The sequence below is a fragment of the Plectropomus leopardus genome, chromosome 9 (genome assembly GCF_026936395.1).
Source record: "Plectropomus leopardus strain MGB_pleo_1.0 chromosome 9, ASM2693639v1, whole genome shotgun sequence".
NCBI classification, from domain to species: Eukaryota; Metazoa; Chordata; class Actinopteri; order Perciformes; family Serranidae; genus Plectropomus; species Plectropomus leopardus.
The window spans coordinates 9451937-9478562 of NC_142184.1; the positions used below are offsets into that span (position 1 = coordinate 9451937).

The 26626-nt window shown below is 41.3% G+C and overlaps 1 protein-coding gene across 3 annotated transcripts in view; it reads left to right on the forward strand.

The window, feature by feature from the left end:
• Nucleotides 1-272: 272 nt before the first annotated feature.
• LOC121946932 (segment polarity protein dishevelled homolog DVL-1-like) overlaps nt 273-26626 on the forward strand; it is a 46776-nt gene continuing 20422 nt past the window's right edge. The window contains exons 1-9 of one of the 3 annotated variants that reach the window (XM_088081926.1): nt 273-752; nt 7809-7878; nt 13915-14036; nt 16583-16701; nt 21909-22047; nt 23610-23703; nt 23858-23927; nt 24070-24209; nt 24790-24866. In XM_088081926.1, the coding sequence (XP_087938052.1) occupies nt 583-752; nt 7809-7878; nt 13915-14036; nt 16583-16701; nt 21909-22047; nt 23610-23703; nt 23858-23927; nt 24070-24209; nt 24790-24866 (1001 nt within the window). In that variant the 5' untranslated portion in view covers nt 273-582. The remainder of the gene's footprint in view (nt 753-7808; nt 7879-13914; nt 14037-16582; nt 16702-21908; nt 22048-23609; nt 23704-23857; nt 23928-24069; nt 24210-24789; nt 24867-26626) is intronic. The other 2 variants (XM_088081925.1, XM_088081927.1) reach the window with 2 other exon arrangements.

Here is a 26626-nt window from a genome sequence, read left to right on the forward strand (position 1 = left end):
TCAGTTTTATTTTATTAAATTAATATTGCGTTTAAATAGCTGCCGTTTCAAACAGTACAAATGCTTTAACAACAATAATAATAATAAAAATAGAAAGCCTCCATGCCCCATAAAGCCAGTGCGCTTCCTCTTTGTTCCAGTCCTGTCTGTACATTACAGCGTACAGTATGAGCGTGTTGTATAAGAGGGGCGCGCACAGGCCTGCGACGGGCCTGCGCACAGCCCAGACACGCCACTAGATGACAGCACTGTCTAAACAATTAGCTTGTGAAAAATAGCAATATTCCCAACTCCATATCGCAAGGATGTGGACTGTCCCTTCCTGTTTTAGTGCCGAGAGAGCCACCGTACCGACTCACACCGGAGCAGGAATACAGGCGCTCACAACGCGATTATGTCTGGATTTTCGCCGCGTTTATCCAACACACGGAGCCATATCTACCATCGGGGGCCAAACAGGTTAATGTATTAGGGAATGCTGTTATGTTATTCTACGGGTAGCTGGTAACATAGCAGGCCTGTTTATTACGCTGCCAACCCTTGTTCCTTTCCTGTGTCAATGATTGTCCTCCCCTCACTCTCATGGCGGAGACTAAAATAATATATCACATAGACGAGGAGGAGACTCCTTATCTGGTCAAACTGTCCGTTTCTCCGGAGAAAGTCACCCTAGCGGATTTTAAAAATGTCCTCAACAATCGTCCGGTCAACAGCTACAAATTCTTCTTCAAATCGATGGACCAGGATTTTGGGTAAGTGGCCACCATGATTATTATTAGCCCCGTTCGTCTGGCTCATGCTATTTATTATCGCAGTGTGTGTATAGCCCATATAAAAAAAAAACCTAATTACAGGCCGTGATAGGCAACATTGTTACATGTGTGCAAACTACAGTGCCATGTCTGTTTCCACGCTCCTGGCACCTGCTCATTATTACTATCCTGTGCGCAGTGGAGGAGACACACGAGTGTTTGAAGTGATACCAGATCTGTCCAGAGCCCTAATGACGCAGCCCTGCATGTATTACCCAGAGCCAGACCCCTGCTCCCCTTATTAATGTCAACATATTAACCCATATTAGTGTCAGTATTTGAACCATGTGGAATATAAATGTGAGGGCAGTGTTGACAAAGCCTCCACATGTTCAAGTTCTCAGGTTTCATATATTGTTTTCGTTTGGCATGTGTTTTTCTACTATAGATCATAAGAAATGCCCATTTAACTGTTATATATTCATTAGTTCTCTCACATATGTAATAGCCAAGCAAGTTTTCTTTATTTACAAAAGCACACAAACACACACAATGGACTGCAGGTGAATCCCAAGGGAATATGGTAACCACAGGCCAGTGGTTGTGACTATTATATGCAATCCTGCACCCAGCTTTTTACATTTAATTGCGCCAGAGGAGCAGATAAGACAAACAGCACTTAATCATCATAATAACCTTGTTTTTCTAAGAAATATTGTATAATTACTGAGTTGTTACAGGAATGCATGCTTCTTTTGGAGGTCCAATAATGTGATCGTTTGAAACTCATCACATCCCAAAATTAACTGGCTATTTGGACAGATATGTAGACACATAATAGATGGTATTGTCTTTCGCTGTCATGAGGAGAGAGAAAAAAAAAATTAAATTATATTTATATTTTAACCTGGCTTTATTGAAGCATTAGTTATGGAACAAAATAGAAGATTTTCAAAGGGTGTTTTTGTAGCAGAAAATTGGAATTGACTGTTTTTCTAGAGTTTGTTTCTCATTTTATCATTTTTCATGGTGGATTATACCCCAGAAAATCACAGCAAACACTTCATCTAATCAAAATCAGAATCAGAAAATGTATTGATTCCCAGGGGGAAATTGTGATTTGTTATACTTGCTCTGGTGTAAAAAATTATATATGTAAAAAAATTAAGTAGAAATAAGAAGTATGGAAATAAGACTTAATAAATTAAAATATGTACATTATACTACAATTTTCAACACTAGCATGTTAAATATTAAGAGTATTATGGGAATGAGTGATAATATCAGCATGTCATCTGTATCAGCAGATAATGGCTTCAAAATGAAATATCAGCAGCCGCCCAAAATGTACATTTCTGTGGATATTACAGGCCATTAAGATGACACTTTAATTATACGACTGTAATTAGTCAAAATAGGTCAAATTTGCAGTGGTTTTGGCTATTGTCAGGATTAATCTGACAGTTTTATTTAAAATTTGTGACATAAGATTAAATATGGCATGTTTTAACCTAGGTTAATTTTTTTTTTGTGCAGTGAATGTGAACATTTCCAAAAGCATTGTATTTTATGTCTGCCAGTGGGCCATATGATAAGAGTAGGTGTAGTATGTTAAGTGCAAAGTGTTTAAAAAATATAGAAATATGTGCAATATGCTGCATTACAATGTTTAAAACTAGTATGTAACATTTCATAAGAATACAAATATTTGCATACATTCTATATATAGAATGTATGCAAAGTAGAAATAAAAATATATACAATATGTACATAATAAGCACTGGATGCTGGATTTAAGGAATGATTGAAATATTTAGTCTCTCTTTCTTTTTTCTCTCCATCTCTCTCTTTGTAATCCTGATTCTCTGGAGTTACACCATGTCTACAGAGCTCCTCGGCTCTCTTGGTCAGCGCCTTGTCTCAGGCCTCTGCTGAGGATGACATATTTGTGTCAGGGCCTGTTTCTCATTCCAGTCTGAACAGTCATACATGGCGGCCTACACACATTAGTATCTAGCACTGTAATCACGATTGGAGGAAATGCAGACGCAGGCAGTGTCTATAGAGCCAAACGTCATCCATTTCCACTGCAGCCTGACCTTGTGAGGGAAACTGGCTCTTCCTGGTGGCAGGCTAGGCTTGGTGCGCCGCTTTGTCCCCCAGCCCCGGCTTCCTGCCTCTGTTGCACTGCGGGCCGGCCTGCTCGCTGGGCCTCAGGTGATCGACAAGCAGATTATGGAAACAAACAAAGCATGTTTGCTTTCTCCACATGGAGATGTGGCTCCGTGTTGCTGAACACACCGCTACAGTAGGCCGACTGGCTCCTGCGTGTGCATCAACAAAGCATGTTAAATTATTGCGTGAATTGGACATTGTCAAATAGCACACAGAGCTGTTATATACAGTTTATAAAGGCATCTCCAGCAGCATTCCAGCCTTTGAGTTAAGGTTGAATATTCAGGCTCAGTGAGTGCCGTATGGTACTGGCACAGTATGGAAGCAAACCCAGTCAAAGGCACAGAGGATAGCAGCGCTTTGTGGTAGCCATTCTGGCTGTACTGCATACACACAGACAGTATGGCTGCTGGAGAATTAGCTAGGGAGGAATAAGACTGCTGAGCAGAGAGGGAAAACATCAAATCCCTTGCAGTTATAGACAGTGTTTGAAATGTAAATGAGCAGTCAGTGCAAGGTCCTCTGTAGTAGACCCCCTGCTGTGCTGGAAAAACCAGCCATTTTCTTATGGGATTGCTGAACTACATTTGTGCTGGCAATATCAGCTCTCTAAGCAATGGCCACACGAATCTGATAAATGGCTTGCCCCCAAAACACCATAGCTTACCGCAGTGAACATGTCATTTTAGTTCCCTTTGGAAGCGTATGGGATCCATGTGACCACGGGCTGTGGCGTTTTCGTCTACACAACAGAGCGCAGCAAATGAAACGTTGAACGTTTCTTTGTGCACATTTCATACCTCAGTTGTTTTTTCCCCTCGTAATATTCATTCATTCATCAATATTCATAAGACAGGAAGCTTATTGAGGCTGTGTTGTTTTCATGCAACCCACTTGGCTTTTTCGCAGACTTCAAGGTGATGATATGGCGTTTTGTCGTTGCCACTGGTGGTGAGTGGGTTTGAGACCTCACTATAATGCAAGTCACAGAGGCACTCAGGAGCTGAGGAAGCAGCCAAGCTGAAGTGCTGAAAGAAACAGTCTTGTTTGTGCCTCAGAAAATAGGGGGCTGGTAGGGGAATCTTTCTTCTGCTGAGGTAGGGGTGCTAAGCCCCTGTAGTTAGAGGACAAAAATCTGCAGCTTTTTGCACAAATGCACCCCTGCCTTACCGTGCCTGTTCTCGTTGTTTGAGGATTGTGACAGATTTTGAAGGTTATGCCGCATTTGTTTGTCAAAGCATTAACAACAACACTAACTGCGATTGTCTCTGTACAATATTTGCCAGAAAGTGATGTTATGAATGGAAAATTGGGTCATTAGGCCTGGGCGTCCAAGGTTTCAGCCCTAAATGTTTGAGAAATAGACCAGTATCTAAATATATAAGTTATATATATGTTTAAAAGAAAAACGAAAGAATATGGGGGCGCCCCATAACACAACTGGTAGAGCAGGTCCTGTGTCCTTGCTGCAGCAGTCGCAGGTTCGACTCCACCTTTGGTCCTTTTTCTGTAGCTGTTGACTTCATGCAGCTCTAACATGCGTTGATGTGTCTCGCTTACCGTTGCTCACATTTTGCCATTTTCTTCCAGCGTTCGGACTCTCCCTTCCTGTATGCCAGCTAGATGAAATTATGTTTGAATAATGTTTGAATCTGATATGTTTAAAATATGGTTGGCAAGTTGGGCAAGAAAAAAAACCCAACTTTATTATGGGGCCTTGAAAAGTCATGGAAAAGTCTGTACACAAATCATCAGATTGGCTACTGATACACATAGATTCTAATTCTGTGGGAAATAATGTAATTAATTAGGAAAGTAAAAATGAAGACAGTTTTAAAGTAAATAAGGTTTTGGAGTATATTTTTTAAAAAGCAGTGATATCTAGCTTGTTCATCAACTAAAACTCCTGGGTTAGGCCTGGGCCAAGACCTCAGTGGTTACTGCACTTTATGTGACATCAACACCTCAGCACTATTATTAACAGCTTTCAAGGTGGTTCAAGTCAAATTTAGCTGTTTTCAGACTCAGTCTGTCATATTGAATTCTCTCTTTTCACAATCTTGTTTGACTACAAATATTTTGCTTCCCTGTTTATAGTATCATTAGCATCAGCCCACCAAAGTCCTTGGACTGGTGGCCGGCGTTGGCTGGCTTCTCCTGCCTCTGGTTTCTGGTTCAGGCTGCAGCTACCCAGCCCTCCTCTTACTCTCAAAGCGTAAACAAACACGTCTAATCTTCCCCAGCTACACAAATATCCCCGGCCGTGGAATACTCGCCGATCACCAGGATAAATCTTGTGTCTTTATCCTGTGAAATCTGTTAAGACCTATTTAAGCTGTCAGCTCTAAGAAGTCAGATCTGTGACAGCAGCCCACACCAGACATATGCTTGTCTAAACAGGGGTTACAGTATGTTTGTGTGTGTGCTTGTTAGGTGTTCAGGGTGGAACTAACACTGCTTCTGATATCAGATGGAAGCTGAAAAGAATGCGGGCCACGGGTGTTTTACTGCATGATAAAGACGTCATCTGTTATGATTGGAATTGTTCCTCGGTTCATCTGGTTTTCAGCTCTTTTAACAGACAGAGACATGTTTAACAGATTTATTTTGCAAGCCAGTTCTTTCAGAATCCGTAAAAATGCAATTACACTGGTGGAAAGTGGAACAGGCGACCTTATTTCTGTCAGACATTCAAAAGAAGAAGCGTTGCTGATATTTTATTTGCACGGGGCCACTCCCACATCCTCGCAAGTCACCTTACAGCTGGTCATGCAGCTTGCGAGAGAGGATGCAAACACTTCCTACCTAACAAGCAGCCGGCAGAGTCTGCCCTCGCCTCCCTCCCTTTTCCTCCCTGAGGTGGAACAGGCCACAGCGGCAGACTCTGTGGTCGTCAGTTCCAGCCACAAAGCTACGTTATCTCCGTCCACCACTCCCAGCAATCCAGCTCCCACAGCAGCAGCGCGCTGAAAAACACAACCGGCTTGGCTAATCATTTCAGTAGCGGGGAAGTTCTGGCAAACAAGAAGTAAGGAGGGGGGGAGCTGTAAAGTCGCTGTCAGAGAGACACCCCTGCATAAAATCTTCTTAGGCTTTCCTGCTGCTCTCAAGTCATGCTTCTCCCTTTTCATGTACCGCGTTCAAAGCCAAGAAGCTAATATGAGATCTCCACAGAGGCTCAGAAATGCTTGGTTGTATCAATTCTGGGAAAATACTTTGCAGAAAAAAACAAACAACGCGTGCAAAACATGCAGCGGGTTATAATGGAAATTGTTAAATACATCAGGATGTTTTAGCCTTATGTGAGTGTGTGTACGTAAGGTGTTTCCCAGCTCATCTCCCATGCCCCTTGGCTATCTCCAGGCTTGTTCTGCTTGACACAAGCCGAGCAGGTGTGGCGGCTGGTTGCTGCTGAACTGTGTCCCAGCAGGTCAAAGGGTAACTGAGAGGTATTTTTGTTGGGAATTTACAGCCAAAGACGAACACAGTGAGCGAGTCTCACACACTAGATCACTCTATTAATACACACTCCTGTGCCTTCACGCCCTGTTGTCGCCGCTGTGAGGATTTTCCGACCAACACACACATAAAACATTCACACAGACACGTATCTGTCTCTCCGTCTGTGTCTTTATCAACAGAAGCTCATTGTGAAACATGCACACCTGCGCAGGTTACTATTGAAGCCCGTCATTACTGATTTATGCCCCTGTCCTTGCCAGGTTGAGCTGCTTATCACATTGTAGTGCTTAGTGTTACAGACAGCCACGATGTCCATAAATCAATACGAGACTCAGACTGAGCATGATCACTTCTCGAGCTTAGAAATAAAGGTTCCAAAAGGGCCAGAACAGAACCATTTGTCTCTGAAGAACCGTTAAACGAACTTCGTTAAACGAAGCGTTCCATTAAGTACTAAAACCATGGTTAATGGGAGAGAGATGGTTTATGTAGTAAATTACTATTTTTAGAGACCCCTCGTGGGTTCTAGAGGAGATCCTTGGAGTATGAGAGGGTTCTGGGTAGAACGCCCTGGGTGGGTTCTAGATGAAAGTCTTATTACATGAAATGGTTGGTTAGGCTTGGGCAGTTGTTATATTTCATACCTGCCTGATATTTCTCACTATGACGGTATCAGTGTACGCCGCTAACACAGCCCCTCCCCTCCCCTCCCCGTGACGGCAAGTGCACTACTTTTCAGAATAATAAATGCACAATAGAAACCCACAAAATTTTTTGAAAAGTCGTATTCTCACATTTATTTTCCCAATTAAACAGAAAAATACAACTTTACTTCATTTGAATTCAACTTTCTCATGATCACTGAAGGATTAATTTCCTCGTTAACTCATCATAAATCACACTTCATTCAAACTCAGCAGAAACAAAATGAAACTCAACCAAACCATCTTGGTTACTATGTTAGTTTGTCCACAGTTCCAACAAACACTAGCTACGGTTTAGTCGAAAACAATCCTTAAATCACCACGTTAGATTAAAAAAATAAAAAAAACATAATTCCCCATGGTCTCTCTCTGCTGTTTCACCCGTTGTGTTTGTGTAATTTGTGGGTGATTTCTTTTTCCTTTTTTTTTTAAATAACTCATATCACATTATATAATCTGACCCCTATTCTAAAAGGTGGACACCCCCTCCCCTACGGGGTTTCACAGAACCCTATATAGTTTTAGTTTGCACCTTTATCTCTAAGAGTGTAGCAAAGCTGGTTTGAAAGCCATGTGGAAAATGTGACTTACAAAGTGTGAATGTCAACCAAGCAGAGGAAGGGGAAATGTCTCCAGTCTCGGCTGCGTTGTGTTGTTGAGCTGACTGTATGTCCTTCTCCTGCTCTGTTAACCTGACTGTTTCTGTCTTCCCCAGGGTTGTCAAAGAAGAGATTTCCGATGACAACGCCAAGCTGCCCTGCTTCAACGGGAGAGTAGTGTCCTGGGTAAGTGAGATGGATGGTGCACCCATGCTCAGCTCTAACCAAAGATATGCCGAGCACTCGTGGATCATGTAAATGTATCCATGTAACGCCTCCGCAGAGCTTTTTAAACACTCTTCACCTTCATCTCACTGGCCTGCTGTATTGTAAAGGTGTGAGTGATTCCATTAGAATGATAAACTTAGCTACTGCTACAAAATGCAATCAGAGGTGACTGAGTTTGACTGCCAGAACAAGAAACACCATACCGTATTGACTTCTACAGGTTCATAGTGATTTGTAATTATGGGAGATAAGCAGGGCTGTGAACCCAAGTTTCCCTACGGGGACTATAAAGTATGATAAATCAAATCAATCTGTCACGTTAAAGGAGGATTTACATCTTAATCATTACTGTCACACAGAGCAGAAGACACAGGTTAAAGCTCCGGCTGTAAATATTGACAGAGGACTACAAGCAAGAATGCATACATTACTTTGACAGACTGCGTGTTAAATCTACTGGCTGGCTGTTTGTCACTTTTTTTAAACAGTCCAGTATAAAAATGGTATACTTTATTGATCTCTGTAGGGAATCCATTAGTTTGCTCCATGGGGAGGTCAAAGGTCAGTGAGGTCATCGAGTTATTAGTGACTGTCTTGCTCAATATCACTTAAGCAGTGTCGATAGTGACATCAGGACCTGAATTCTACACTTCAATGTGGCCACACTTTACAACACTGCGTCTTAACAACCAGTTTATGCATCATGTAAGTACATGCATCTTCATGATTCATTCCAAATTTGATTTACCAGAATTACTCCCCACACTACACAACTGGTTCCCAATTTTCTTTAAAGCGCACCTCTGTCATAAAGATATTTGTTTTCACGGAACCACCCTTTAAATCTCGGTGATTCTCAAAGACGTTGATAATGTTTTCATTTCGTGCAGCAGAGTGGTGAAGTAATGAGCCCTAAACACTGAAAAGGTCTGTGGTTAACACCGGCTAATGTTCGTTTTGTTCTGCAACATAAAATACGTCCGCTTAAACCCGATTTTTTTTAACTTTTAAGGTTTTACTTGTCTTAGAGAAAGCGGTTGCTAACAAATGGCTAAATGGGACGACAGTGTTTGTCAGGGACTTTAGACGTCATCACAGAAGACACAGAAACTCATTAAACCCACTTATTCGCCTTCACAGCTTTACAGGGTCGCACTCGAACTTGTAGATTTGTCTGTTTATAATATTTTCCGATCGTGTTTTAACGTGTTTTTACAGTGTTTGTCGTCGTGATGTTTTAGTCGTGCGACCGCGATGTAGTTCGTTTATAGCCTAACAATAGCTTTTTGATTCTGACGATTTCATTTACACTTAAAAACACACAAAAGTGGCGTTCTTCTGTGAAGATTATCACGCTAAACAAAACATGTAAATCTCATAAAGGTGTTCGACACAGAGCTTATTTTTGGGGATAACCAAAAATCCCATAAGGTTTTTGACGAGGGAGCCAGTCCTCAGTCAATTTTTCAGGCAAAGTGCCCAGTATATAACACTGTTAAATAACTTCGTATTAGCATCCTGTAATGCAATGAGCATAAAGTAGTGTGTCGTGTCTAGGTGTATAATGTAACAGGTATATATTATAGAGTGGTATATTATATACTGCTTCAGGTAATATACACCAGAGTATCAGAGTTTCTCTCAGCAACAGTTATCGTGACAAATCTTTACATCTTTTAACATCACTTGACTGCTTCAAAGTAGCAAGCATGAGCTATTATTTCACTAATTTAAGCTGCTGCATAAAAACATACAACGACAGAAAAAGGAAATAAACAAATATTTGGGTTAGGGCTGGGCGATATAGGGAAAATAAAATAGCTCAGTATTTTTGACAAAGTGCCGTGATAATATTGTAGGGTTGATTTATGAATGCTTCATCAAAAATGTTAACACAATGACATTTTCGATAGATAATTGTCAGTAATGTGGATATAATGACTAAGTGGGTAAAGACAAATGATAGAACTGCTAGAATATTCTGGTAAATTCAGGAGATTGCACTACTTTACTGCAATGCAGTCTTTAAAACCAGGAAAACACACACTTACAATATCATGATATCCAAAATCTAAGACCGTATTTAGTCTCATATTACAGTATCGATGTAATATAAATATTTTTCTTGGCCCTATCTGGGATACCCTTAGGGCCCAACGTCAAGATACTAACATGGTGGTTAGATTCAGAGCATAACCATGTTTCAAACGCAAATGTATTAGGCCAGTTCTTACTGAAATACAGACTAGAGAAACCAGAGAAATATTCTATTGTATTTGGGTCTGATTTAATTTTTTGTCAGGAAAACATACAATATGTAAAGTAAGTATTGATTAACTAATACAATTTGCTGTATCAGAGTTAGGGCTGATACTGTGGATCAGTATGAACTAAACCACAACAGAGTCACATCAAAAACAATGTCCTCATCAATGTCGTAATAAAAATGCTTCCATTATCAGTTACAATCATTGAACTATATAACATATATATGTATACCTATAACATATCACATTACATCAAGGCTGGGTGATAAAATGATCTCAAAACAGGATCCCGATAAAAACCGCGTCGATGACGAGAAACGAAGGAGATTGAGAACGGACTAATCGAGCCGTAGCAAGAGTAAACAGGACAAAGTGCACTCAGACACTTTTATTGTTGGAATCAATATTGGTTTGATCGAGGGGGCACGGTGTGGAGCTCTGTCTGAGAAACACGCTGTGGCGAGATGGGTCCAAAATGAAGTGGGGAAAGTGAGGATGGTGGACGTCAAACGCTCTGGTTTGATTGTTGTGTAATGTGTGTCCCGTAAACAAATGGAAAAGGTGTTAGAAGTTGAGGTTTTGGGTGGGGGAATGGATCTATCCAGTTACTTGTTTTCCATTGAATAAGGGAGCTCCAGTTAACGGGGTAGTTGATGGTGTCTCCCACAGAGAGGAGGCTGGACGGTTCAAATGCTGCAAATGTGTTACTGACTGTTTCCGGATGACAAGATTTGATAGGGAGACTAAGGAGACAGTTGCGACACAATCTGTTATGCTTTTTTTTTAGACTTGGAGTTCCTGCCCGACAGGGTGTTTTTGGGTCATGTTTCTTATCCAGTGAGGCAATATATTCCCAAGCCACAGCAGTGCACGAACTGTTGGAAGTTTGGACATTTGTTTATTTGTCGGCAGAGGTGTCACTGAAACGTGGGGTAAATGTGGAGGACATGATTGTGACAGAGACTGTGTGACTGAAGAAGAGTTCCCTTTGTAAAGGCCATCATGCAGCATAGGAGGCTACCTGTCCTCAGAGAGTGAGGGAGGCAGACACTGCCAGGCCCAAATCAAGAAAAGAAATAACCGTGAGAATATTGGAGGTATGGTGTGCGGCGCGAGGCAACGGTGGACAGGTCAGTCAGGACACGTTAGGAGTGCATTTGCAAAAATCAAGTTTTTGGCCTTTGTGGAGATGGTGATAAATTGTACTGCTGGTATTGAGAGAAAGTGGGAGAAAATAGAGGTCATTATTGATGCTGCGAAGAAGTTTCTGGATGTTGGAGACGTTTCGAGAGAGGTTGTACAAGTTTAGAGTCTCTCAATCAGCCAAGAAGTAGTTCAGATACGTTAGAGAGGGAGCAGGATAGGAAGAGGTATTGCGATTATTGTTGTTATTATTATTATGGGTATTGTTGTTTTTCCTTAGTTAATGAAGACATTAGGTTGAATCCAGTAGGTGGCGGTAATGCGACTTTATGGACGCAACCCGCCGTTAATCCCAACAGAAGAAGATTCAAACAGCTGGCCCGCATGCGTCGTACATGGCGTCATACAGCAGAAGTTATCAGACGTCAGCAGCACGGAGGATACGCGTCTCAGCACACGCCAATTTTTCACTGCAAGTGTATAGTTTGTGCTGAGGTGAGGAGCGATTCAAAACAGCGTGTCAGCAAAACGCCGTGCGGCGTGGAGTCCGTGGACATAACGAAAAGAGGTAAAAAGAGTGGAGGTGAGGAGAAAAGCGGTGGTGAAGGTGAAGTAGGTCAGGATGTTACGCCATCCTCGAAACGGAACTGTTTTCCTGCCAGTGACGAGTTTTTCCGTCAATCGGTGTTTTCACTGTAGTGTAGGGGACACGGTAAACAACATCTAAAAACAAACAAACAAGACGATCTAATGTCCCAGGGCCACGGGAGGAGAGGGCCGCTAACGTGCGGACTTATCGCTGTTTAGCGGCAAGAGAAACATTTAGCGACTTATTTAGAACATCAGGGGACAAGGAGGAAATATACTGTCATTTATTCCCATCATTTTCGGCATTATTTTGGTACGATTCAAGTTGACATAAGAACGTAAGAGGCAAAATAAAAAAAAAAAACTTGACAAAATAAAATTGTCAAAATAAAAGTGATTTTGCGCTTGAAAATGGCCTTTCACAAAAATGCGATTTTCTCAGCCTTTTGTCCGAAATGTCGCTTTGAAAATGCACAAATGACGTTGATAGATCATGATAAAAAGGAATGGATGAAACTAGAATTAAATGTTTTTTTTGTGTGTATGAAAGCTGAAGCTTTATCTTCATGTATTCACAGACACAAAATATTTTGGAGGTCTTAAAAGATTAGTAAATATGACCAAAATGCTGGCGCTGGCTGGCAATTTAATAAAAATATTCTGGCAGGGAAAAGCAGCATTATCGAATAATATAATATTCTATTTTGATCAATATGGGGATAATTATTGTGATTAAATTGTTGTGCCATTTTGCCCATACCTACATTACTTTCCATTTTTATTAAAAAATGGTCTTTAATCGCAGTCCTCAATAACATGTTCTGAATGTTCCTTTGAAAAGATTACTTCTTTGTTCTTTGTTTTATATCTTAGTCTGCATTTAACCTTAAAGGAACATTATTTGAAATGCTAAACATCCTGAAAATGTTCTTTCAGCCTTAGATTAAAATGTTTTCTTCAAAACACTATTGCAACTTGTGGATTACATTAGCCAGTGTTGTGGGAATGTTCCCTGCTTGCTGGGTATAAACTGTTTTTTTAGGAATATCCTGCACAGTATACCTTTAGGTCACATTAGCTGTCCACAACTCTGCAGGAATCCTTGCCCCAATGTTGCCTTATATAAAAAAAAACCCCAATGAGCTTCACACATTGAGGTATACAACATTTAAGTTTGGGATAAAGAAAGTACTGGTATTGGATCGGGGAGAAAAAGTGAGATCAGTGCATCCCTAAAAGCATGGAGGTATTTTTCCATAATGACACAGTCAAACACAGAAAGAAAATATTTCCATAATGCAGTTTTCCATAAAACTCAAGAACAAAGGACCAGCGCGAAATCTGCTCATTCTTAAGACAGAAAGCCAGTCAGCACACAGCAAACACAGACACAGAAGGTGATAGAAAATGCAGAGATACATTCAGTCTTTGAAACCGAGGACATAAAAAGTAGCCCTCAGGGTTCATTTAAGAATTTTGTGACTCCTCAGTGACACCTGTGAATCCCAAAGCTCGTATGAGAATAATCATCGTCCATACAATTGCTATTCTTTCCACGGCTGCCTCCTTCAACTTTCATTATTCCGGCTCAGATGAAAGCAGAGCAGTGGTATCTGAGGGTCATTGTACATCATCCTTTGTACTGACACTCAGCTGAGTAAAAGCATTGTGGTCTTTTAAGTTTCTATGTCGTTTGCTGTGTTTCTCAAGTTGTTTATGTGCAGACACCAGTCGTCTCCAGGCCTCTTTGCAGCTTCTCATTTCATAGCCTCTTCCTCACACGTACTTGTACACAAGATGTGCTTGTCTCTGGTGCCAGCATCACTGTGTGTTTGTCTTTGAGTGTTGCGAAGTCTGTCGAGGTCTCTTTTGATCTTCTCCCTCTGCACTATGGGGCCTATATCACTCAACAGAATATTTATCATTGTTTGTGTTGCTCTCGGAGCTGAATATGTCTAGAATAATCTTTCCTTTGCTCCCAACTTCTCTCTCTCAGTTGGTCCTGGCAGAGAGCGCCCACTCTGATGGAGGATCTCAGTGCACGGAGAGCCATCCAGAGCTGCCCCCTCCTCTCGAGAGAACAGGGGGTATCGGAGACTCCCGCCCCCCCTCTTTCCAGTAAGTAGGCTGATTACTGCATGTCATGTATGCACAATTTCACACATGTAGGCAAATGTATTCAAGCACACAACCCTGCACGCCGCGTGACCTTTTTTTACATCCCAGTGTGCCATATGTGCTAATCAGAATGTGGAAAGCTCATCAGAGAGATCTGTCATTGCAGTATGGGAGGTGTAGGTGGTCTGTGCGCCTGTGTGTGAATATGGCATGAAGTATGTGCTAAGTGCGGGAACATGCATGGGTGTGAGTATTTCTCCCACTTGTGTGTGTATGTTCCCTTCCGCCCACTCAAGCGTGGAGTTAGTCGGCTCATCGATGTAAACATGATGCGCCAGTGCTGCTGATTCTTGAAATAGCCTTCTCGGCATAAACATCTTCAGGCAAATACTGGCACTCAGTGAGGCTCATTGTGCTCACTCACTCAGAGCATTCATCCATACGCGGCTAATAAAGGCGTATGTGCAGCAAAAACACATTGGCGCCTAAAAGCTCAGAGATTTTCTTGATGACTGTTACCTGGCTTCAAACTGGCAGATTAGAGAACATAACTGCACTTGCTAAGGAGGAGTCCCAAGATAAATATAGCTGTAAGGGCTGGGGGCAGTGGGGGCGAGGGTTGTTGCCATTACAGCGCCACAGCAATATGGCTGAGGCTCTATATTGAGAACATGCAATCTGTCATGTCTCAGTGTATCTCTTTATCCAGTGTTTGACATCTCAGCTCGTTTTTGCCCTCTCTGGGCTGCCCCCTGCTGTCTGCCTGTCAGCTGTCCTGATGATTTTATTGTTCCTGGATAGCTCTCATTTTAACTACCGCCACCTCGTGGAGCCAAACGACACTGTGCCAGCCCCTTTACCCCACGTCATATCCCCCGCCCCCTCCCTCCCTCACTCTCCCTTTCTCTTTCCCTCTTTGACTCAGACAGGCAGGCCTTTCTCTCAGAGAAACAGCGTGCTGAAATCCCTATAGCGAACCTCCTCTCCTTCTGAAATGAATCTAGTCTTCCAACCCTTTACCTCTTTCTGTAAATAGCTAGAATATTATTACCACTTCATTTTCTCTTGTGCTTTATTCATGCATTTCATGTGTTTGTTGGCGTGAATGGCTCTATTTGATGAGCACACAGAATAGGTGTTTTGGGCTGAGAATGCACACAACTGATGTGCTTCGGCGTGGTAATCCGGATTAACGGACATTAAAAGCACCCATCTCCATTTCCCAAGAGGGAGGGGGTGGCGATTGGCAGCAGAGAGAGGGGATAGAGGGTTGTAAAAAAAAAAAGGGGGTGGCATTTGTTCACAGCTGCAGCCTAGCGCCTTGGATAATCTCCCCCCCGGATCAGCAGACCTGCCGCCCCGGCTGGTCAGCAGCCATCGACAGCCTAACAGACGGGCAGTTACCACCATATCAATCATAACGCTGCAGATCACTATCAGAAGCACCCAAACTGTGTCTCTGTTTGATATTTGCATACACGCGCTGACCTGTGCTGGTGCAGCCCGGCCCAGGTGCACCCATTAGCACCCCGTAGCAGAAGCGTGTAAGCATGCCTCATTGAGCGCTTTATCCCGCTGAGTGAACACAGCACACACAGCATCTTGTCTGCTCTTGTGTTTTTAATTTGCATTGATCATCCACACGCTTCCTCCGAGGTGTGTGAGAACATTGCCTTTAAACCGTTGCGGGATGTTTGTGTTATGTGCCGCTTTTATTCTGTTTGCACACTAAAAATACGACACTGTTTGTATACTAGCAGCAGCGTGCATGAATGCGCCTGTATGACAGCGCTATTATTTATGCAGGTGTAAAGTACATGTTGCACACATGCCTAAGTGTGTGTGACAGGCTGACAGGGTTGAGTAGAGTTCTCACCAGCTTCAGGTTTCCTCGTTGCCCGGTGGCTGTGTAGGTCCCTTAACCCCGGTGCCTGAGGCCACAGCGTCTCCAGCCCCTCTGACAGAATAACAATCTGCCCTCCAGAACCCCCCGACTCCTCCCAAACCTCAAGTACACACGCCAGCTTATTGCTCAGCCCACACCTGATCTACCACTTCTCGCTTTTTTATGCAATCTGTCATTCTCCGCTCTCTGTGTCTCTCCCAATCATGCTCCAGGCACCATCTGGGCTTTCAATAGGTCTCATTAATGCCAGTGTTGTCCAGAATGGCTCCCTCTCAGGGTATCTGGTCATTAATGACACTTAGTGAAAAACGCATCACATACCGCACAACAATGAAACTGCTATTTTGGCCAGGGGGATTGAATTTGAAACAGAGTCATAATATGAGTTGCATATCCCCCTTGCATATCCCCCTAAGGCTGAATGGCAAGCAAACAGATATTATAACAGACAGAAGTATATTGTAGCAGGGGATTATGTTCAGGAGCGCTGGTCACAAGCTGGCGAGAGAATTAATTTGAAAGAGTTTCTGTGAGAGAGAGAGACAGAGGGAGTGTGTGTGTGTGTGTGTGTGTGTGTGTGTGTGTGTGTTTTGTACATCATTATGAATCTGACTGAAGTTTTCCGATGTGTGTATTGCAGTGCCAATGCGGTGAGCAGTCGAGATGGCCTGGACACGGAGACGGGAACAGAGTCTCTCCTGAGCCACCGCAGAGAACGAGAGAGAGAGCGAGCGAGGAGGAGAGCCCGAGAAACCGAGCGTGAGTATTATCAGCCAGGAACAGATGGATCCTAAAAATGCAATTATCCTGTCATTTCCAAGTTATTACATTTCAGTGCCTCTTTCTCAACACTTAACTTTCTTGCTCTGCTGAAGTCACTCACAAAAAAAAAAGTGGACAGACAGCAGACATGTATGAAAAGAGGCCCTCGGGGATCACATGGTGTGTGTTGAGCTTTAGCTATGTAAGACCCAGAAAGACATATTCAAGTTCTTGGAAGAGTGAACAAAGTAAGGAGTGAATAAGTTCACCGCATGTCAAACTTTCTGGAATTCACTGTCTCTCCAGATGATTGTCCTTCTTCTGTTTCCTGTGTGTGGCTCAGGTTTATGGTCAGAGGCTGTTTTCCACTCTGTAGTCACACTCCAGTCTTGTACGATGATTATACCCTGTCAGAAGACACCAGTGTTTTATGAAATATCACAGGAAAGTCCTTTGCAGCTATTGTTGAGATATAAATGCGACCATCCACAGTCTACCGGGTAAAGAAATTGTTAGGATCTTTCTCTTAAAAGCCCCTGAGAACCACTATCAAGTGTCAACACATCTGCTGAGTTTTTTGGGCATTTGACAGCAGCGTTTAAAAAAAAAATCACTTTGTTACAACAGCTTCCTTCCTGTTCCTTCAAAAGAACTGCTCTCCATCACAGGTTCCATGTTTTTAATGTTAGAGGCTGCTAGGTAACGACACGTGACTGCGCTGATTACACTCGATGTTGCATGGCTTGTTCCACGTGCGATGTATGAAAATTAAGTCTGACTTGTTATGTCATTTTCCCCAGCACAAATATGATATGTCGCATGCAATCCCCAGCTCCTCCTAAGCGATAGTGTGTGAGGCATGGTATGTGTTTTTGTATCTGCAGGACTCCAGACTGTGACCATTTAGTCATATTTTGCAACCATGGGACACTGGTGTGACTTGAAAATATTATTAATATGTAAACTGGAGAGCTGTTTATTTGATTCCAGCTCACAGTGAATAAATCCACACATTTAACGGTGCCGCTTGAACAGTTTTACTCTCTGCCAACTGCCGACTGTTGATGGGAAGCTTCACGCTCACGGCAAAAACATCAACATGTGCGGCCTGAGATGCACCGGGTGCTTCAGAATAAAAGCACAAGTGGTTCCGCTTTGATTTATTTTATTATAACTATGCTTTATTTAACTTTATTATAATAGTGTTGCATATAATTTCAACATAATAATACTAACTTTATTATAACTGTATTTCATGTAATTTTCTTGTAACCATACTTTAATTAACTTTCAAACAAGTTTATTTCATTTTATTACAGCAATATGTTAACTTCATTATAACAGTACATTAACTTAATTATAACAATACTTAATATTTTTTGTACCAGTGCTTTCTTTAACTTCATTATAACAATTATTTATTTTATGTCATTATAACAGTACTCAGTAACAGTACTCAGTATTGTAGTAGTATACAGTTTATAGAGGCTTGTAAAATATCAAGATATTTATTGTGCATCCCAATATAGCTTAAAAATATTGCAACAGACTGTATCAGCAAGCCCTGTTTTGAAGATACTGTAAAGATGATTAATGGGTGCTTTCATAAAATATTTAAACAATGAGATTTTTGATAAATAATGATCAGTAATGCGGTGATAATAACTACGTGGGTAAAGGCAGCTAGAACAGTAGATTTATGAAAATTACACTACTTTACTGTAAACCTGGAAAAGACAACACTTATGATACTATGATATCCAAAATCTTAGATGATTTCTACTTTCATATTGATATAATATTGATTTATAACCCAGCCCTACAACAGGTAAAGAGTGTACTGGTTCTGCTGGAAAAGGCGTGTTTTGTTTTCAGCATAATTTCACCCGTGATATTTTGAGATATCCGCTTCATTCTATTCCCGTTCTTGCTTCACAGACATTTTGGCAGAATTGGTTGTTTTTATGGCAGTAAGTAATAAACCAGCAGCTTCTAAAGCTTGCAGTCTGGTTTTGTTTTTACTCCCAGCAAAGCTAGTTGTCTCACCATCTCTCCTGCCAGTGTCCTCTCTTCACAACAAGCCTGGCTCATTGCATCCTGCACTCCAGGCTCATCATGCAGTTAGTATCACAGAGCACAGCATCAGGTTGAGGTTGTAGGAAGAGCTGTAACCAACTCGCAAGCTGAAAACAGATTTATATTTATCCGGACAGAATTAGTGCATAATCACATCCATTGATTTCTTGAGCATCTTGTGATGGCATTTTTAACTTGGCTAAAGACGTATTGTTGGCGCTCACCACGTCAGATCTATTACTGCCAACTGCACATCTGTTGTTTTGTGGCTGATATGGGAAAACTTCAAGCCTGATGAACTTTGCGTCTTTCCTCCAGCCTCTTCTGTGTTAACTGACCTCAACACAAATCACACAATATCATACAGAAAACCGAAAATAGGATATTTCTTCATATTCCTCTCCTCTCTCTCTCACACACACTCATGCAGTCTTTCTTCTTCTGTTTCGTGCCCTGACATCTTTCCACCTGCTTGTTTGTTAGCTCTAATTAAGTGAAACCATAAGGGGGGGATCAGTAGGTCACTGTTGGATTGCCAGTAGTTTCATGGCTCATAAATCCAACAAGCAAGACCCCATATAATGTACTTCAATTTGGCTGCATCGGCTCAGCGGCTGCTGTCATGGTCACATGGCCTGGATGTAAAGAAGGAGCTCCACCTCTTTAACTCGCTGCCTGCAGCATCAGCAGCAGCAGGAATTCCCCTGTCATCTTATACACACGCTTCAAGTGATTTTGTCTCAGCGTGAATGCTTCGCTGTTTTACAGTGATCAGTTAAAGTGCTCGGCTGTGGTAAACATATCCCTGTCTTATTTTCTGTTTGAGCTGTAGCATTTGAGAGTGAATGGATGAAAAATGCAGCAGTTGAACATTTTCGGAGGGTTGAACAGGTGTAGGATGCAGTAATGGGATATGATCTGTTTCAATGCCGCCAGGTGCTCTGCAATCTTAACCTGTTGTAAGACAAGACTCTAATGTTCAGTTATTACACTGTAACAGAGAACATTCAATACCCTATAAAAGAGAAAAGGAAAGCCAGACCGATACTAGATTTTGGGGCTGATGCTGATATTTGGAAGTAAAAAAAATTCGGTATTACATCGGCTGATGTATATATTGGTGTTAGCTACAGAGTCACCATAAACAAGACTCTATTAAAAGCGAGGGGGATTTAAAAAATAGGATTAAGAACTTTTTGACCATTGAATGCACGTCTGGTTACTGAACGCTGCTGATTTTAGTCGTTCGTTGTAAATTGGCTGTTTGTTTTAAGTCTTTTGTTTGTGAAGATATTCATGCTGTTTGTTTGCAACATTTTGCTGTTGTGTTCTGAGCCAGCCTCTAGAAAAAAAGCATCATGCATTAAGTTTAATGCTGTTCAGTGCTGCTGGGATTTCAAGGCTGAGGTCAAAGAAGACACAGTTAAGCCAAAGCACTTATGCTTGTATTAAAGTATTAACAAAAAGCATGAAAACAGCTGATAAACTGTCCTCTGTTATGAAAAAATATCTCAAGATTATTTTTTGTGTTGCAAAGCCTCTAAAAAGCATTTGGGATTTTAATAACCTGATGGTGTTTTCACCTGAGGCCGGGATGGGACAGGACAAAACATCATCTCAAATCCCATGTTATCTCTGTTTTGGAGAATCCCATCATGTGATTGGTCAGAGGCAGATTAGCAGTCATTCTATAGTTGCGTGCTGAGGGAGGGAGGGAGGGAGGAGGCAATACTTTCTCCTGACTCTCAGCTCAGTTTCTCTTTGCATCGGATGAAGGCACACTGTCGGCTGCGGTGAGAGGGATTTGTTTGTGTAACGTGGGTTGTTGATATTTGACTGTGTTATATGATACATGTGATTTCAGTTTGTGGTTAGCTTTGGAGCTATTATTTTTTCTATGATTATGGAAACTTAAATGAGTGGGTTCTTGTTTTGCAGTGAGGAGAGGGATTTATTGTTACTTGATTTGAGCTTTTATATTGTGATGTTGCATATTTAATGTTAACCCACGAGTCGAGACATTTGAATTGTCACATGTTGACTTTGTCTGATGAGGGTATTATTTATTGGTTTATTGATCATAGTTGATAAAAATGCAATACAACCAGCTTATCATTTAAATGCCACAACTTTTAAAAAAGGTCATAATAACATTGTGTCCCAAGTTTTACGTCTAGTCAAAAAGTGACTCACTTGCTTCTTGTTATTTTACTTGCCGTTCTTCACAGAGCACCTTTATGTTTATTCCCTATTTTTACTGCCTCTATTGTAGATAAGCTGTGAAGCCTGTCAGCAGCCAGCCGGTGGGCAGAGACCGTCTGAGGCTCCGGCTGGGTTTTAGAGAGCGACTAGCACACACAGAGCAGAGAACAGAGACTCTATCTGACTTGATGAACCTGCACTCTTGCGTTTTTTGTTTTCTCTGGCATGACAGTCATCTGAGTGTGGAAGGAAATACGGTTTTGTGAATCCTGACAGTGGATGTCATTTCCCTCTGCTGATTGAGTGCTTATGTGCAGCAGCTCAGCTTTCATAGACGCACCCTCTGGGCGGAGCTAGCGATGGGAACTACCACATTGCTGGAATGTTTTGCTTGCTCTCGGCGAATGCGCTGGCTGCCACGCCCTCTTCGCCTTATGAGACCTTTCCAGCCAATCCGCTGTCACCCTGAGACAGCACCGCCTCACTGGCAATGTACGTATGAAGAAGGACAGGGTAGTCGTGCACTGCTGGGGATTTTGAAAGTGAATTTGTGTACATCTTTGTGCAATAAAGCATTTGTAAAAAAATAAATCTAAAAAACCTGCATTTCAATTTTGTATGATTATTTCAAAGTAATTGTTGATGCTTTATTGCACTCAATGTCCTGTACTCCTCTGTAAGACCTGACCGTGTCCAAGTTCTGCTTTTCAGTTCATATTTTCAATAATGATAAAATCTTCCAGGTATCAGACATGAAAGCTCCCCATCTGTTGTTCAGATAACTATTGTCTTTTTCCAATCCCGCCACTCTCACTCACCCTGATTTCCTCCCCTCCTGGATGCTCTCTCTTGTTCTGATCTGACCCCTCGCTGACCAATGTGACCTTCCGTCTGACTCACCGCTGCTCCGCTCTTTCTCTCCCCAGTCCCTCGCATCAACGGTCACTCCAAATCAGAGCGCACGGCGAGGGACTCAGCCATGGGTTACGACAGCACCTCAGTAATGAGCAGCGAGCTGGAGTCCAGCTCATTTGTTGACAGTGAGGAAGACGAGGACGCTAGCAGGTATCATACCTCCCATCAAAATGTATTCTGCATTTCTCAATCCAGACACTCCAATCAGTAGCTTTTCTTTGTTTCTGAAACTGTCTTTTGTTTGTAAAAATTAATTAAAGAAAAACTACATAACACCTAAAATACAATATGTGTGCAGTAAATGTCATTTCTGTGAAACTTTTCGACTTTTTGGGCTGCAACGTAGTTATTTTCATTACTAATTATTGTGTTATATTTTCATCAATTAATCACAAAAATAAGGAATTAGTGAAAAATGCCTGTCACAGTTGCCCAGAGCCCAAGGTGGTGTATTGTATTTTTGTTTTTTTTTTTACCCTTCCAACAGTCCCAGAAACCAAAGAAATGCTGTTCTCAAAGTTATAAAACTGCATTTCTGCCTGATAAATGGCTTAATGATTGAATAGATTATTCAAATAGTTGTTGATTAATTTTCTTTCAGTTAGTTTATTAATCAACTTACCATTTCAGCTGTAGTTATAGCAGATGATGATCAATTCAGGCTGCAACTACTTAAAATTATGACTGCACTATTAATCGAAATGTTATCGAAATGCAGATGTCGAATGTCGAAATCTGGCTTTTTAAAAAATATTAATATTATTATTTTTTGCATATTGTTTAGCCCTACTTTAGATCGCTATGAGCTACAGAAGTAAGTCATATTAATTTAAATACCAATGAGCAGCATAGTATAGGTGCTGTATGTAAGGCTTTTTTGGTAAATGAAGAAAAAGTAGCACCTTCACAGTAACTTTATGCCCCAAAATTTTAATAAAGACAATGTTTTGATCCTACGTGGATCTTTGTCAGGTCAGAATCTTCAAAATGTGAAAACACAATGCACACCAAAAGACTGACAAAGGTTATTATGGCAGGTGAGGTAAACCATCTAAACTGCCCAGGGTGATAAAACAATTGACCACAAAAAAAGTAATACAAAAGCCATATTTCAAATTATCAGACATATACCTTAATATATAAAACAGTCAATTAAATTTAGCATCCCATATATCAGTCTACATCACCTAAATTCAAAGATACATTGTAATTAGGTAGAGGCAAAACAGAAGAAATCTTGAATACATGTGCAGATGTTTGGTCCAACCACCGCTCTAAAAAGTGAAAAAAAAAAACACGACTGTTGTTCTTCAAAACCAGTTTTTTATGTTGACAAATACACAGTTAAAGACAACTAAAGCACTTTACAGACATGCTGTATTTGTAACATGCAAGGATAAATAAATAAATAAAATTATATTTATTCAATAAATAAATTAAACAGCACATTTAACTTCAGCTTACAAAGTGATAAGTGATTGAAATTGTTCCGTTGTATTTTACTGCAAAAGTTTTCTTTTAATTTGCCCTGCTCATGTATAAACCTCCACAGGCAGGTTTACACTAAATTGTTGCTAACATGTCAGGTCATTACTGTGCAGTCCAGTAGATGCACTTACTCCACTGTTTTCATCTCATTCTAACATCCTGTCTGTGTATCCTCTTTCTTCTTCTCCACATGATTATTCTCTGTCTCTTATCATGTGTTTCAGGCTCAGTAGCTCCACAGAACAGAGCTCTTCCTCACAGCTGATGCGCAGACACAAGCGCCGCCGACGGAGGCACAAAGTGGCCAAAATAGACCGGGTGAGCACCTCTAAGACACATCACCACCTCTGGTGAAATTGAAATGGACATTAAGTACGAGAAACAGATGAGAGCACTGATTGATATAGATTTTATGCCACTGTGACTCTTTCTGATGGGCTTTACTTATTGCATCTTGTTGCTGCCTTTCCAGTCTTCATCCTTCAGCAGTATCACCGACTCCACTATGAGCCTCAACATCATCACCGTCACGCTCAACATGGGTAAACCTGACACCTCCATAACTACGATTTCATTTTATTCAAATGTACATATTCAGATATAATCAAGTTTCAGTGTGCAAGTGTTACTATTTTAACCTTTTCCAGTCTTAATGCTCTCTGTTCCCTGCTTTCTTCCTGACAGAGAAATATAACTTTTTAGGTATCAGTATTGTCGGTCAGAGTAATGACCGGGGAGACGGTGGAATTTACATCGGCTCTATCATGAAGGGAGGCGCTGTGGCCGCTGATGGAAGAATAGAACCTGGAGACATGCTCCTTCAGGTACACTTACAGCCACTCTTGCAAAATATCATTGAACATTTGGAGTTTTCATCATCATATGTTTATATTTGCATACATTTTGTGGTAAATAGTGATTTTAGCGTAATGAAAACACCTTTGCTGCTCCTGTTGGTACAGTGCCAAAGCTATACGTGTAATATAAAGAGATGAATGCATGTCTCTCTGAGGCTTTGTGACCTACAAGAACCACAATGATGCATTTCACTTCCATTACGAGGCTCTTTTGTAAAAGTCGTAATTCTGCCTCTCCTTTTCCTTCCTGTTAATGCCTCTCTTTTGATCTCTGTGCGCCAGAGCTCTGTGACTACACCCCTCTATAAAAGACACGATGGCTGACTTCAATTTGTCGTTGCCCCACATGCGCAATACATTATTTGGACTGTGTATCTCATAGAAAGCAGTTTAGGATTTGCAGGCATCTGAAGGCCTGAGAGCAATGCAGAGAATAATGTGCACATTACAAGTGCACTAATACAATGGAGCGCTCTGCAGAGCTTCAAAATAATATTTCAGGCATGAAAACATGTACTTATGTAACGAGTTGTTGTCTGCCATCCAGGTGAATGACGTAAACTTTGAGAACATGAGTAATGACGACGCTGTGAGGATCCTCAGAGAGATTGTTTCCAAAACTGGGTAAGACTGAGCCATGTGACTATGCAACTCTTTGCTGCGAAATATTGAGGGTGTAATTTCCTGCGTATAAGGTGTAATCTTACCCTTAAGACTAACACGTTAATCAGATAGGGTGCTGTTTGGGTATTTAAAGGGTTAAAAAAAAGCCTTTTGAGAACAATCATCAGTGTAAAATACAAGTATGTCCCCATAGTTTATCCAGTGTTGCAAAAATCATGTTTGTTGCTAGATGACTTTTTAAACCCCTTTTGTGACTTTCTGAGCTGATCAGCTACTTTTCCTGCATCTGTCTCCTGCTGATGGAACCTCTGAGAAACAAGGTGAACAGAGAGGCAACCTTTCCCATAAAACATTAGAGGGACAGATAAATGAAGAGGCCTGATCAGAGAGTAACCCATAATTGCATTAATGGGAGATCCTAACCGAAGTCCAACACTTCCTATGTGTCCCTATCATTTAAGAGCATCAACCCCATAACAGCTCAGGAAAGATTGTTTCCTTACTCAGAAGTCTTGATGCCAGGGAAAAGGTTCACTTGGGAAAAGTTGGAGTGTGGCCTGGACGGGCAGCTCGGTTATGCTCCTGTTGTTCCGTTGGCTGGCCTCGTTCTGTTTAAGCGTCACGAACTCGGCTTGAGTTTGTCTCCTACATCTCTCTCTCCCGATGAACAGCTGATCATCTTCTGACACTTAATGTAGCTGAGATGAGATCACGATGACAGATTATCAGGCTTTGTTTCATTTTAAGTCTCTCTTTGTCTCACAGTCTTTTTTTGTGCTTAATTGTCATTTAGAACAAGGTAGATTAACAGCAGCTCACAGCATCTCAGGGCTGCAGCACAAGCAGACAAAAGCTTGGAAAGTCAAAAGCCAAAAACCTAAAGTCCTTCGACTTCAGGGGGCTTACAACTTCTGTGACAAAGGGGCGTGATGGTTCACCATCAAAGCAGGAAAAATACACTCCTCCCCTTTATTCACGCCTACTGTTTTAACCGTCCAGATTTAATTGCTTCCTTAAAGCGTTGATAAAGTTCACTACAGTTCATTAACTAAGTAAAACAGTATTCAAAGTACATTTTACTTTGAATACAAAAAGCAGTTGACGTGGTTCTCTCTCCCGGTCTGGAGATGTGCGGATGTGTGTCACATGTTGGATGCACAACAAAACCATAAATTCAGCTCAGTTCAAATCAGTTTCTACAATTTAGGGATCTCCTGATGTCTCCATGAGTCTTTGCAGGAGCTCAGTTGACAGCTTCTTGCCCCAAATGAGTCGTAAGTTAACTCAAACTGTCGGTCTGGCAATAAAATCTGTCATATTTTAGTTCTGCTGCCCAGAGTCAAGTTCAACAGGTCAGTTAGGTCCATAAGCTGACCCCGAGGGTCATCTAAAGAATCTCCAAAAGGAGTTTCAGTTTTGGATAGGCATTTGAATATCTTCTTGTCAGTGGTCCTCATCATCCACTACAAATGCCAGTCTGTCAGTACTGTTGCTGTTTTTAAAATGCATAAATGTGCACAGTGTCTCTCAATGGAGACACACTGCAGCAGTAGACAACAGCTCTGCTCTGCTCTCTGCAACATCCACAATTTAGGGAATGTAATTAATATTTTTCTTATTAATGATGTATTATATTACCCACGCTCAACCCATCCCCTATAAACTAGAATACTGTTACTATTGTATGAAAGCTGCAGTGATGATTGTGTAAACCCAGCCTGTTAGCTGGTATTATGATGCTGTTATATTGCTAACCTTAG